This window comes from Entelurus aequoreus, linkage group LG15 (genome assembly GCF_033978785.1).
Source record: "Entelurus aequoreus isolate RoL-2023_Sb linkage group LG15, RoL_Eaeq_v1.1, whole genome shotgun sequence".
NCBI classification, from domain to species: domain Eukaryota; kingdom Metazoa; phylum Chordata; class Actinopteri; order Syngnathiformes; family Syngnathidae; genus Entelurus; species Entelurus aequoreus.
In genome coordinates this window covers 47,884,079-47,898,081 of record NC_084745.1, presented here as the reverse complement: position 1 = coordinate 47,898,081, position 14,003 = coordinate 47,884,079, and the positions used below count along the sequence as shown (strand labels likewise).

The 14,003-nt window shown below is 41.2% G+C and overlaps 1 protein-coding gene across 5 annotated transcripts in view; it reads right to left on the bottom strand.

Annotated features, from left to right (window-relative positions):
- Positions 1–14,003, bottom strand: part of nphp3 (nephronophthisis 3) — a 136,061-nt gene that overhangs the window by 37,922 nt on the left and 84,136 nt on the right. For all 5 annotated transcript variants that reach the window (XM_062021676.1, XM_062021674.1, XM_062021673.1 and 2 more), the window contains 10 exons: positions 13,760–13,885; positions 12,598–12,759; positions 12,362–12,526; positions 12,153–12,294; positions 7,325–7,446; positions 7,115–7,221; positions 6,723–6,834; positions 4,369–4,446; positions 4,159–4,297; positions 893–1,000 (listed from right to left, as the gene is read on the bottom strand). In XM_062021676.1, coding sequence (XP_061877660.1) covers positions 893–1,000; positions 4,159–4,297; positions 4,369–4,446; positions 6,723–6,834; positions 7,115–7,221; positions 7,325–7,446; positions 12,153–12,294; positions 12,362–12,526; positions 12,598–12,759; positions 13,760–13,885 — 1,261 coding nt within the window. The remainder of the gene's footprint in view (positions 1–892; positions 1,001–4,158; positions 4,298–4,368; positions 4,447–6,722; positions 6,835–7,114; positions 7,222–7,324; positions 7,447–12,152; positions 12,295–12,361; positions 12,527–12,597; positions 12,760–13,759; positions 13,886–14,003) is intronic.

The window sequence follows — 14,003 nt, the reverse complement described above, 5'->3', positions numbered from 1 at the left end:
TGAGTTTCTTCCGCCGGGTGGCGGGGCTCTCCCTTAGAGATAGGGTGAGAAGCTCTGTCATCCGGGAGGAGCTCAAAGTAAAGCCGCTGCTCCTCCACATCGAGAGGAGCCAGATGAGGTGGGTCGGGCATCTGGTCAGGATGCCACCCGAACGCCTCCCTAGGGGGGTGTTTCGGGCACGTCCGACCTGTTAGGAGGCCACGGGGAAGACCAAGGACACATTGGGAAGACTATGTCTCCCGGCTGGCCTGGGAACACTTGGGGATCCCTTGGGAGGAGCTGGGCGAAATGGCTGGGGAGCGGGAAGTCTGGGCTTCCCTGCTTAGGCTGCTGCCCCCGCGACCCGACCTCGGATAAGCGGAAGAAGATAGATGGATGGATGGATGAACTTGATTTATTCATTGTTAACTACCTTTTTTTGTTGTGTTAACAATAGCTGTAATGCACATAATTAGATCCCATGGCATATATAGTGCTGTTATTCTCCTGATGTTATGTCAGTGTTTTACAATTGCTATATTAACCTACAGTACGATGCTTATAGTTTATTCAAAACAGACAGGAAGAAGCAATTAAACTTTCAAGTAAATAAACCAGACTATATGTTCAAAATAATAAATAACTTAATAAAGACACTTTTTTGTTTAAATAAATATCTTTATAATAATTTCATGAATTGAAATGAAAATTCCTCAAGTCGAGGGTGTTTTTCTGCATTTTTAAGCAAAAATAAAAAAGAGATTAATTACATTTATTTTTAATTATGAGCAATTAAATGAGTGAATGATTACAGATCGTAATTAATGAATGGCTCTTTTTTTTTTAATTCCTTGACAGCACGAGTTGCAACATTCCTCACTTGTCACCTTCTGTGTGGTGGAGCTGGACTTACCTGTCATACAGAAACACGAGCGCATCTCTCCTCTCATCAGGGGTTCCAACCACTTCTTTTTTTGCTCGTCCGTGCCAAACATGTGGAGAACCTCCATGTTTCCCGTGTCTTTGGACAACACACAGGACATCATCATACTCAGAGAACAATATGAAAAACATTAAACCGATTCAATACCAAGTAGTTGCAGAGGCAGTATTGGTCATAACAATTCTGATACTTATAATTCATATTTTCAACATTATTGAATGATTCAATTTTAGATAGCAATCATAATCAGACAAAAACACAAAATAGCGATGTAACAATTTCAATTAAATACTAAAATTCTGAAAATATTTCCTAATGTCCCTGATTTAAATCATTTGGTTTTTGCCCTTAAAGTACTCTTGTGTCCAGGGACTAATTTTCTGAGTTTTTAAACAATAATACAAACGTCAAACGACTTTTTGATAATGAAAATATCGATAGAACCACTGTGTTATTGGCCTGATGCCATGCTACTTGGCATCGTTACTGTCAATATTGGTATTGATCTGCCCACCTTTGTTTACATTGAAGAACTTTAGCTTAGCAGTTAGCATACCCTTCTCCAGTGTATAGTGTAGCATAGTTTATTTGCTGCCATGTGTGCGAGGATTGCTGATTTAGACATGGCTTTGCACTGTGGAGGGACATTAGCCGCTTGCAAGAATGCTACGGTGCGTTGCGGATGAGTTTGTTTGCGTCCATCCATCCATCTACATACCTGCCAACTTTTAAATTAATTTCGGGATTCAGACAGGTTAAAATTGTGGCTAAAACCTTCACATTTGTCCTAATCAAAGGCAACTTTTGACACACACAAAAAAATGCAAAAATTTGTCCAAATGTAACTATTTAAATTTAAAAAAAAAGTTAGAACGATATAAAAAATTCAGAAATCTGAAAGTATTACGGATGGACAGACAAACAGGGTGATATGACTATTTACAGTACCAGTGATGCATATTATTTTTCAATATATATGTAATTTATAGATAATTCTTTCATCCTTACATGAGCATGTGAAATATAATCATAATTCAACTTACTTTGTTATTATAATAAATATATGCAGGCTGAATTTAAATAATCTCAGCTTGAAGAACATACATGTAATTTCTATTCGATTATTTGAATAATGTTTAAGTAATGACATCAGATTAACTGACTGAGATACATAAATAAAAAGTTAAAACGTATAGTACCATAGGTTACCATGATAGATGTCTTCAAAACTATGATTTATCTTTTAATTAAATTACTGTCGTTTCGCAAATAAAAATAATTCATAAAAAATATGAATAATGTTGCAATATTTTAACATGCCACTCTATGGAAATAACATTGTCGTCTGAATATCAAAATTTAAAAATAAAAATAAAAACGACCTTTGATTTTAAAATAGTATTATGTTAATTAAGGGAGAGTAAATGATGCATTTACTAAATTAATGAAGTTTTAGTGCCTATTTCCCTACTTACCAGCAATGAACACTGAAGGAGACGTTTCCGTGATGGAAGCGGCAACTACTTTCTTCTATCCCAAATTACTGCGGCATAAAGTGCAGTTTGCGTAATTTTCCCCTTTTCTTGAACGGATAATTATTCCTGGATAGGCTTTGGAATATTCTTCACCGAAAAACTGTAATTTTCTTTTTGGTTTAAGACTCGTTCGCGATTTTTCTCCAGCGGATTCCATGACCGTCCATTCGGTTGAGAACAATTGCGATTTGGTGCCTAGTGTTTGGGAGTGGAGCCATAAATAGCCTCTTGCTCGACAGGAAGTTATCAGAGCAGTGCCGATTGTAATTGGTTCTATCGCGATTTCACGAATAACATTTTTTAAAAAGGATTTTTAAGTTAATCATTTTTAATGGTAAACCGGAATGGATTAAAAAACTTACTTATTACGGGAAAACCATACTTGTTGGCAGGTATGCATCTATTTTCTACCGCTTGTCCCTCTCAGGTTTGCAGGGGGGCTGGAGGCTATCCCAGCTGCACTCAGGCGGAAGGCGGGGTACACCCTAGACAAGTCGCCAACTCATCGCAGGGCAAACAGATAGACAGACAACCATTTCCACTCACATTTACACACTAGGTCGCTGTCAAATTAGCGGCACACAGCTAGAATGTGTCATCAACGTGCATTATTACGATACAACGATAGTATTAAAAGCTCTGCCGTCTGCCAAATTTCTATCATTTATATCACAGGTGTCAAACTCAAGGCCCGAGGACCAGATCTGGCCCACGACATCATTTTATCTGGCCCGCAAACACCTGGAAATGATATGTGTAAATAAAGTACTTAATATTTTCTCACTTAATGTAATGGATTTTTTAAATTTTGACAGAAAAAAATATATGTACTGCTTGAAATTGCATACCTTTTAAACTTTGATAGTATCCAATATTGCAACAAATATTACAGTACATTATCATACTTTCCAAACATGTTTTTGTCTAAATAAAAATACTTAACTTTACAGCAAACTACCCATCAAATTAATAATTAATAATATTACATTTTTCTTTACAGCATATTACTGTATATTGAAAGAAAACTACTACTGTTTTTTGTGTTAAAATTCTGTTGACAGAGCTGCCAGTTTTTGACAGTAAAATCTACGTTTGTTGTTTTTAACGGTGCATAACTGTAAATGGAAAGACGGTACATTTGTTATTATGGTAGAAAAACTGGCAGCTAAGTTGCCACGACAAAAAATAACTTGTACTGTTCTCCCATTAACAATATAATGTTGTAAATAGCAATGTAAATTTAACACAAAAATTCTGGCAACTAAGCGGACAGCTTTTTCCGTAAAAAACAGTGGTACTGTTTTTCCATTTACAGTAAAATGTTGTAAAAATATATATATATATATGTTTTATAGAAAAATTTTGTAAATGTAAAGTTTTTGCTGTAAAATCGACAGTCTACTTAAAACTATTTATATAATTAATAATGAAATCCAGAGGCAAATTCATACATTATTCGCTGTTACAAGTGGCCCTCTGATGGCAGCCATAACTGCGATGTGGCCCTCAATGAAAACGAGTTTGACGTCCCTGATTTATGTCATATGTTGTCTTTATCGCCCAAACCTACTCTCATGTCGTACGTAGCTCAGGCCAAATACATTCAAACTTAATGATGGCTGACACATTGAATAGCGAATTAATTCTAAAAAACCCTGCAATGCTGATAGTCTTGAAAGAAAAGGTACAAAGGATGTTTACCAGGCGCCTGGCAGTTAAAAACTTCTGGGGCAAAGAGGCAGCGTCCAGTCTCCTCGGCGATGAAGGCATAGTCCAGCTGAGTGAGTCCGCTGGCGGCCGGCAGAAAAAGGTTCCACAGCCCCATCTTCCTGGCTTTCACCTGTCCAGACAAACATTCCTTGAAGCCTTTCAGTGGCGCTCTGAATGCACAGAGCGTGGTGTGTTTCCTACCTTTAAGTCTTCTATTATTTGGGGGGTGTTCCACCTTAAAGGGGAGTGAGCATGTTGGATGTAGTAGTCTGCAACTTCCTGCAGTGACAAATGTAATAGTTAAAAGACAACGTTATTGCTTGTATTCCGTGACGCGACTTCTTCCCGGAAGTGAAAAACAGTGGTGGTCAACCAAGCCAAGATGGCAGTTGCGCAGCAAGCAGCATGCAACCTACACAAGGGGCCTAGACCTTAAAACAAAAATCAGACACGAGCAATAAAATCAAACTATGCAATTAATTAGTTCCCTATACTTTATCAAAAAAAGATTTGTCGAGTGATATCAAGGATTATCCGTCGGTCGCGTTCCCAGATTTATGGAACTATCTTGTGCTCCAGACATCATTCTACATGACAAAACAGATACAAACTTGGAAAAGCATGGAGGCCTACAACTTCTTTGTGTTTGGCTGGGTCAAAGAAATATGCATCGTTTCTGCTTGGGTAAGGTTGTATTTCATGATTTAACTTTGTTGTTGCATGTTTTCCCCGCCTTTATCAAAATATAACTATAGATGTCAACCTTATGTATGTGCTGAAAGCTTCATTTATGATTGTTGCCTTTGATAAAAGCTTAACACTTTTAGGTTTAGCTCACATTGGCTTTCTTTTATTTAGACTGGCCGAGTTGGTGCTTTTCGGAACACTCGTAGCAAACATTTGTTTGAAGAAATACAAATAATTTCAAGATAATACTTCAATGGGAAATAAATAAATGATAATGATAAATGGGTTATACTTGTATAGCGCTTTTCTACCTTCAAGGTACTCAAAGCGCTTTGACGGTATTTCCACATTCACACACTGATGGCGGGAGCTGCCATGCAAGGCGCTACCAGCAGTCATCAGGAGCAAGGGTGAAGTGTCTTGCCCAAGGACACAACGGACGTGACTAGGATGGTAGAAGGTGGGGATTGAACCCCAGTAACCAGCAACCCTCCGATTGCTGGCACGGCCACTCTACCAACTTCGCCACGCCGTCCCCGATTCAACACTATTCTCGCAATGTATTTAATATAACTACAACACGTCCAAAACCAGTTTGATAATACCCTTCTGGTTGCTTAGTTAGGTCTTAAAATTGTATTTAATATTTAAATCTTACTTTAAAAGATGTTTTTGCAAATTTTGAATGGTTTAGAATCGCGATTCAGATTCAAGTAATCTCGATTTAATAAACGTTAAAAGTATATCAAACAAACCTTTAACAAAGTGATCACTGCAAACCTGTGCATTCTTCAACTTTGCTCCCTTGGACTGGAGTGCGTCCCAGCAGGCACCAGACATTGATACATTTATGTATAATAAACATATGTTTATTATACATATATTTTTTCTTTAAAACTGACTTTGAAACAACGTTGCAAAATAAATTGAGACAACGTTGATGTCCAACGTTGGATCCATGTTGTCGGTTGGGAAATTACCCAAATTTCAATGGTCAAATCAACGTCACAACCTGACATTGAATAAACGTTGTCAAAAAGTATGTTATTTCAGTGTTGTAGTTGTGTTGTGGTAAATTGGTAGGGAAATGACCAAAATTCAATGGTAAAATCAACATCACAACCTGACAATGAATAAACATTGTCAAAAAGTATGTTGTTTCAACGTTGTACTTGTGTTGTAGAATTTTGGTTGGAAAATGACCAAAATTCGATGGTCAAATCAACGTCAGAACCCAACATTGAATAAACATCATCAAAAAGTATGTTGTTTCCACATTGTACATGTGTTGTAGAATATTGGTTGGAAAATGACCAAAATTCGATGGTCAAATCAACGTCAGAACTCAACATTGATTAAAAGTCCTCCAACGCATGTTGTTTCAATGTTGTGTTTGTGTTGCTCAACAACAGGACCTAACTCAGCAAGTTGTTTAATGTCTTGTGCCTGCTGGGGTGCATCTTTTTTCATCATCGTTTTGTAAAATATTGCACTATTCCGCCCTTCCTGATTGCCTCTCGAGGAACTCGTTATACTTTTCACGATTTGAACGGTTCGTACAGCAAAAAACAACGCAAGCATAGGGCATTTTTCTTTGAGAAAGGCTAAACACCGCCTGTTATCCATTGAGAACCGTGGACCACCAGGCATGTTTAATGAACGGGACGTGAGCCGGATGTGATGTCCTTTAAAACCAAGCAATTCATGCCCTATTGTGACCTCTGAAAGAGAGTGCTAATGCCTGGGCTTGCTGTTATAGTCAATGAGGGCCTTGTTCTTGTTCCCACTGTTAGTGAACAACTCTGTTCATGTGTAAGTTCAAAGTTTTGAGGGGAGAAAACACAGTGTGGCTTTGTCTGAACACTGACCTTCTGAGCGGGAAGCACAAATTGCTTCATGAAGCCCTTCACCTGCTGTAGCACCGCCTGGCCTTTGGTTGTCTGCAAAAACAGCCTGGCTTCCTGTGGAGCAGCCAGAGGTCTGCGGAGAGAAGACAGTTTTTACTGGCAACTCAAAGTGTGCGTCCAATGTTTGCTAGCTTAAGACAGCAGATGGAAGAAATCTGCCCTTTAAAACGGACTCGAGGAAATACTTCTAGATGGTTTATGGACTTGATGTTGATTGTGTGAATGCTTTGAATGCTTTGAATTCTTTAATTCGCATCGATGACAATTAGCAGATGTCTGAGACAGCTTCAGGGGTGATAAGAGTTTCCCTGGAGTAAAAGGTAATTTAAACACAGCTGGATTCAAACACAGACCTCTGTATGAGCTGCAGGGCCGACGCGGCCAGGGGCTCCACACAATGGCCAAACTCGGCCGCGTTGGCAGCGCTGGCATTGCCCAGTAGGTGGCGTGCATATACTCCCTGATGGATAAAAACACAGGTAATAGAAACATATTCAATTCAGTCATATTGTTTGTACTTGGCAGTGGTATGATGTGCATGAATAAAAGACAAAAAAAGCAACCTGAGCTATTCCTGCCATCTTGAAGAAAGATAGACCCAGATAAAAATTCAACGGTGGCAAAGCAGACGGGATCCCCCGGCAGCGCCTATATACGGAGATCAGGTTGTCCACTGTGGGAATACCTGGTGCATAAGAAGAAAATATGTTAGTTTGGTTCTACGTTTAAGTGATTTTGTTTTATTCTGACTAGGGATGTCCGATAATATCGGACCGCAGATATTATCGGCCGATAAATGCTTTAAAATGTAATATCGGAAATTATCGGTATCGGTTTCAAAAAGTAAAATGTATGACTTTTATATACGCCACTGTGTAAACGGACGTTGAGAGAGGTACAGAGCGCCAATAAACCTTAAAGGCACGTCCTTTGCGTGCCGGCCCAGTCACATAATATCTACGGCTTTTCACATTCACAAGTGAATGCAACGCATACTTGGTCAACAGCCATACAGGTCACACTGAGGGTGCCAGATAAACAACTTTAACACTGTTACAAATATGCGCCACACTGTGAACCCACACCAAACAAGAATGACAAACACCTTTCGGGAGAACATCCGCACCGTAACAGAACATAAACACAACAGAACAAATACCCAGAACCCCTTGCAGCACTAACTCTTCCGGGACGCTACAATATACACCCTCTGCCACCACCCCCCCCCCCCCCCGCCCACCTCAACCTCCTCATAGTCTCTCTCAAGGAGAGCATGTCCCAAATTCCAAGCTGCTGTTTTGAGGCATGTTAAAAAAAATAATGCACTTTGTGACTTCAATAATAAATATGGCAGTGCCATGTTGGCATTTTTTTCCATAACTTGAGTTGATTTATTTTGGAAAACCTTGTTACATTGTTTAATGCATACTTGCCAACCTTGAGACCTCCAATATCGGGAGGTGGGGGGTGGGGGGTGGGGGGCGGGGGGCGTAATTATTTACCGCTAGAATTCACCAACTCGAGTATTTCATATATATTTCATATATATATTGGGTTGGGGTGGTGGGGTCTTTTGGTGGGGGGGGGTGTTGGTGTCTCTTGTTTGCGTGTTGGCGTTTGGGCTTGCTGGCGGGCTGGCGCTGGCTGGTATCTGTGATCCTGTTGGCGTGTGGTTGCCGGTCGCGTTTTTTTTTTTTGATCGCTTTGATTTGATTGGGTGGTGCTGGCTGTCTGGGGGTGTTGTGGCTGCTGTTTCTGCTGCCGTTTGTTTGTGGTGTGGGCGCGTGGCTGCTGGGTCTGGTGCAGGGGGGTGGCTGATGTTGTGACTGGTGGCAGCGCGCGCGCGTGGTGGTTGTCGGGGCTGACAAACTGTGTATATGTATGTGTATGTGTGTGTATGTATGTATGTATGTATGTATGTATGTATATATATGTGTATGTGTATGCATGTGTATGTGTGTGTATGTGTACATGTGTACGTTTATGTGTATGTATATATATATATGTATGTATATTTCTGGGGGTACGTTCTGGGCCTGCCTGTCGGGTGGGGGTCGGCGCCTCAGGCTACTGCATCCGGACTGCGTGTCTGGAGCTCCTGGGTCCCGCCGTCCATCCCTTCCGGGTGCCTGTCTTGGTTGGGGCCTGCTGGGTCTGGTCCCTGCGTCTACTGTGGTGGCTTGGTGCTGCAGGGTATTCCGAGGTGCTGCGAGTCGGCCAGTTGTTGGGGTAGCGACCTTGTGTGTCAGCATGTCTGTGATCTTCTTTTAATTCTTTTTTTATTTATTTTTGTATTTATTTTTTTATAAATAGATTTAATTATTTATTTATTTTTTTCCTTTTTAAAATTTGTTTTAAATATATTTTATTAATATTATTATTATTATTATTATTATGTATTTATTTATTTTATTTATTTATTCCCCTACCTCAGGGGGGGGACTCGGCGGGGTGGTTGCTGGTTGTTCCATCTCCATCGTTGGGGTCCCTGCGGGTGGGGTGGGTGTTTCCTGTGGCCCCGTACTGGGTGGTCCTGTGGCGGCCGGCTTGGGTGGGGTGGCCGTGGGCTGGCCTCGCCGCGCTCTCCGGGGGTGGGGGGGGGGGGCTCGTGGGGGCCCTGTTGCCGGTGGGGCGGGGGCGGTCTTCCCGTCTGGTTGCGGGGGGTCTCCGGGCCCCTCGGGTGGGGCGTCCCACCTTTCTGTCCGTGTGGGGTGTGGTCTCTCGCTGGCTTGGGGTCTGGCTGCCCCCTGTTTTTCTCGTGCCTTGTCCTCTGCCGGGTGCGTCTGTCTGCGGCCTGCTGCTGGCCCTTGTGGGCGGCACGGTGGGCCAGGCTCTGGGGTTCCTGTCGCTGTCCGGCTTGGCTGCGTGGGGGCGGTGGCCCCTGGTTCCCTGGGCACCACACCTACTGTTTGTGGGATGGGTTCTCGGGGAGGCTGGGGCCGTACTCTGGCTCCCGCACACACTGGGAGTCAAATGTATTGTACATGCAAATTCACATATACTCACACACATACATACAGACATACCTAGGTACCTACGCTCCCACATACATATACAAATAAATACAGTACATATTTACACACTCAAAGTTCGTACATCCACACGCACATTCATTATACAAACATACTGTATACACATACTGTACATATACATTCACTGTAAAAACATACATATACACATACTGTACATATACACTCACTGTACAAACACACACATACACATACATTCACTGTACAAACACACATACATACACTGTACATATACATTCACTGTACAAACACACATATACACATACTGTACATATACATTCACTGTTCAAACACACATACTGTATACACATACTGTACATATACATTCGCTGTACACACATATAAACATGATGTACATATACATTCACTGTACAAGCACACATACACATACTGTACATATACAAGTACATACGCACACATACACTCATGCACATAATCACGTTTCATCAAACATATATTAACGTTGTTGCCCTAGAGTAAACTGGGTATAACACATGGCACACTGACAAAGCTTAACCTATTGTTACTATAACAATCTACAAGGTTAATGTAGGTTGCTTCTCTTTCTTCCCCTCCATTTTTCTGCATTCTTTCGTATCTCAAGTTATCAATACGTATATGTATTGTTGCATTTGAACAATTGTATTGTTGATAATAAAGGTAAAGTACTGGTATTGTTTCTTATCAATAGCACTATTTCTATTGGTATTCATATTGCTCCATTTTTAGTGTAATAATGCTCATTGTCATTTCTGTATTTTTTTTAAAATTTTCGCTAACTGCTTATTTGCTATTACTTTTACCATCATATTTGTACATGTCGTATTTGCTGATGTTGCTCTGTTGTTGTTGTTGTTGTTGTGTTTGCTGTTGTTGTTTTTGTCTCTCTGTCTAATCCCCCTCTTGTCCCCACAATTCCCCCCTCTGTCTTCCTTTTTCTCTCTTTCTATCCCCTCCTGCTCCGGCCCGGCTGCACCAAATGATAATATAAATACATTTAATAAAGTCAAAATACAAGTAAGGCAACAAGAGAAGTATCCTACACTTCTCTTTTGTAAAGTAAATCTGAACAGCCGATATGGGCATCTACATCTGCTATATGATTTGCCCGAGAAATACACCTTCCCCTTCGAACTGTCCTGGATGAACTGAAATTCTTGTTTCCATTCGTTTTGGAACTTGCAAGCGTATTTATATTGTGGTAAAGCGGACGTGAGAATAGGCTGTCCCCACTCAGTCTCAGGTCCGCATTGAGCTGGAGGGGGCGTGGCCTCCAGCTCCGGCTGAATACCGGGAGTTTGTCGGGAGAAAATCTCTGCCGGGAGGTTGTCGGGAGAGGCGCTGAATAACGGGATTCTCCCGCTAAAAACGGGAGGGTTGGCAAGTATGGTTTAATGCATCCAGCGGGGCATCACAACAAAATTAGGCATAATAATGTGTTAATTCCATGACTGTATATATCGGTATCAGTTGATATCGGTATCGGTAATTAAGAGTTGGACAATATCGGAATATCGGCAAAAAAGCCATTATCGGACATCACTAGTTTTGAGACAATGAAAATATCCTTATGATTACTCTCGTATCGATCATATACCGATATTACACTTAATATCGACACCTCCAATGAATAGATCTATCCACCCTCTTACGTGTGTACTGACTGTGACAGTGCTGACAAATTAACAGTTGTTATATTATCCTCTCTTTATACTCTTATTAGTCAACTTGTACTAAACACAAATATAAACGCGACACTTTTGTTTTTGCTCCCATTTTTCATGTTCGGCATAATAATGTGTTAATTCCACGACTGTATATATCGGTATCGGTTGATATCGGTATCTGTAATTAAGAGAATGTTAATACATAGGTTAGCACTTTTTTAGCACATAGCACTTTAGCACATAGCACTTTAGAACTAAGCACTTTAGCACATAGCACTTTATCCATGAGCTCTAGTGCAATGCACACTGGTACTTTATCTTGTATGTGGGCTCTGTACCGAGGATGTTGTTGTGGCTTGTGCAGCCCTTTGAGACACTTGTGATTTAGGGCTATATAAATAAACATTAATTGATTGATTGATCTCCATACTGTAGATTTTATGCCTACATCAAAGTGCCACCTATGTCTATCAAGCTCCATGTTCTGGTGTTTAAATGTTAGTTGTCTGGTTGTGGTTGTGTCTGTGCTTGTGTTTTTGTTCTGTTGTTTTTGTGTATGTTAAGAAAGCAATGATGCACTGTGCCCAAGACAAATTTCCCCGCGGGGACAATAAAGTTGAACCTTGAAGAGTTGGACAATATCGGAATATCGGATATCGGTAAAAAAGCCATTATCGGACATCTCTAATTCTGACCTTGTATTCCGTTTAGGCTGCCCATAGTGCTCAGTTTGGTGAGGCCTGGGGACCAGTAGTGAGGCATGAGGAAGTAGGCCAGGTCTGCGAGAGGTTGCCCAGTGGTGGACAGCTCCCAGTCCAACACTGCCAGCACGCGAGCCTGAAGGGGCCAAGACGAAAGATTGTTAACACACATGTAAGAGTGGCAATAATAGGAAGCTAAGGACCTCAGTGGGATGGAATATCAAATTGTCCACTCTGAAATCTCCATGGACGAGTGTGACCTCTTCGTCGTTGGCTGGCAAATTGCTAACTAACCAATTGGACAGCTCATTCATGGCCGGGATGTCCCTGTGAGCGGACGCGGTGTACTGCTTGGTCCAAGTGGACACCTTTCAAGGATAAAGCATTTGTGAGTGTCACTCATCTCATGTTTGGCAGTGATGTGAGTACGTGACGTCACCTGTCTCCGACAGTAGCCTGCTCCTTTGCCATAGGCGTCGAGCTTCAATGCTCCCAGGTCCAGTGAATGCAGCTTGGCCAGGGTCTCCACTGCAGCCACGTACAGAGCTGCTCTCTCTGCTGGGCTCACTCCAGGCAGACGGAGGTCCCGGAATATGCGGCCCTGCTCAATTATCATGTCACTAATTCAACGGAGCCTGGCAGTCACATGACCGCACTCAGACTACACACTGTAAAAGGTGACATGACGTCAGACGAGGCAGCACATCTCTTCAACTACTACCTTAAAAATTTGGAAAATATATATCATGTTTCAGTAGAAATGTTTACAATTTAGCCTACAGAACCCACTTCCAACTAGTGTTATGGTAAATTGCGAAAGTTTTTTTGTTTAAGGTCATAGATCAGACCTGCGCAAGTTAAGGCCCAGGGCCCGTATGCGGCCCGTTAAGCTTTTCAATCTGGCCCGCCGGACATTCCCAAATAATTTTTTTAGATCTTTAAGATGTAAACTGTAGCTGCCATTATGAAGGAAGCGGAGGCGGCTATTTAATATGTTCGTGTGGAAACTTGTTCGGTACACCTCCGAACCGAACCGAAAATCCCGTACCGAAACGGTTCAATACAAATACATGTACCGTTACACCCCTAATATTCAACAAAAGTCCGTAACACGCTTAGAGAGGACAGCGCCGTCTTCGTCCTCCTATTTTTTGCTTTTATCAATAATTTTGTAGTGGTATTTTAAAGTTAGTATTTTATCACTGTTATTTGCGACAGTAATAAATAACATAACTTCACCATCGCTTGATTCCCCTTAGGGGCGATGGACGGCTGAATAGCGCTTATACAACAGCAGCCGGCCTCCGTAGCTCCCATTCCCTCCCCTCTGTTGCAAGTTTTGTTGATTCTATGAAACATGTTTATGTGTGATATGGCCATGAGGTTTTTTTTCTTGGCCTCAGTCTGGATCCCCTCCCTGGAGTCTAGCCTTTGACTGAATATTTTGTAAAAAATTATTTAAAAATTTGTATTTTTCACTCATTATTTGAATTACTTTTTACTCTTACTTGAGTCATATTACTTAAAGTAACTCATTGAATGAATACCATGCCAATATATTACCACAAATCCAGCAGTGCAATAAGTGTTTGTAAACTTACCGCGACATGCTCCATCAGGTAGAACTCTGTTCCAATGACATCATCATCAGTGCAGTGCAGAAGGGGCTTAGGCACAGGGAAACCAGCGGAATACAAGGCCTTTTGGACCTGATATTCACGATCCACCTACCATTAAAATAATCTATTATCCATCAACTTTTTATTGATCATATTTATGCTTTCACTTAAAATCCACGCATACGTGCTCTTGTGCTGGCAGATTGTCCGTATTATCTTGCAACAT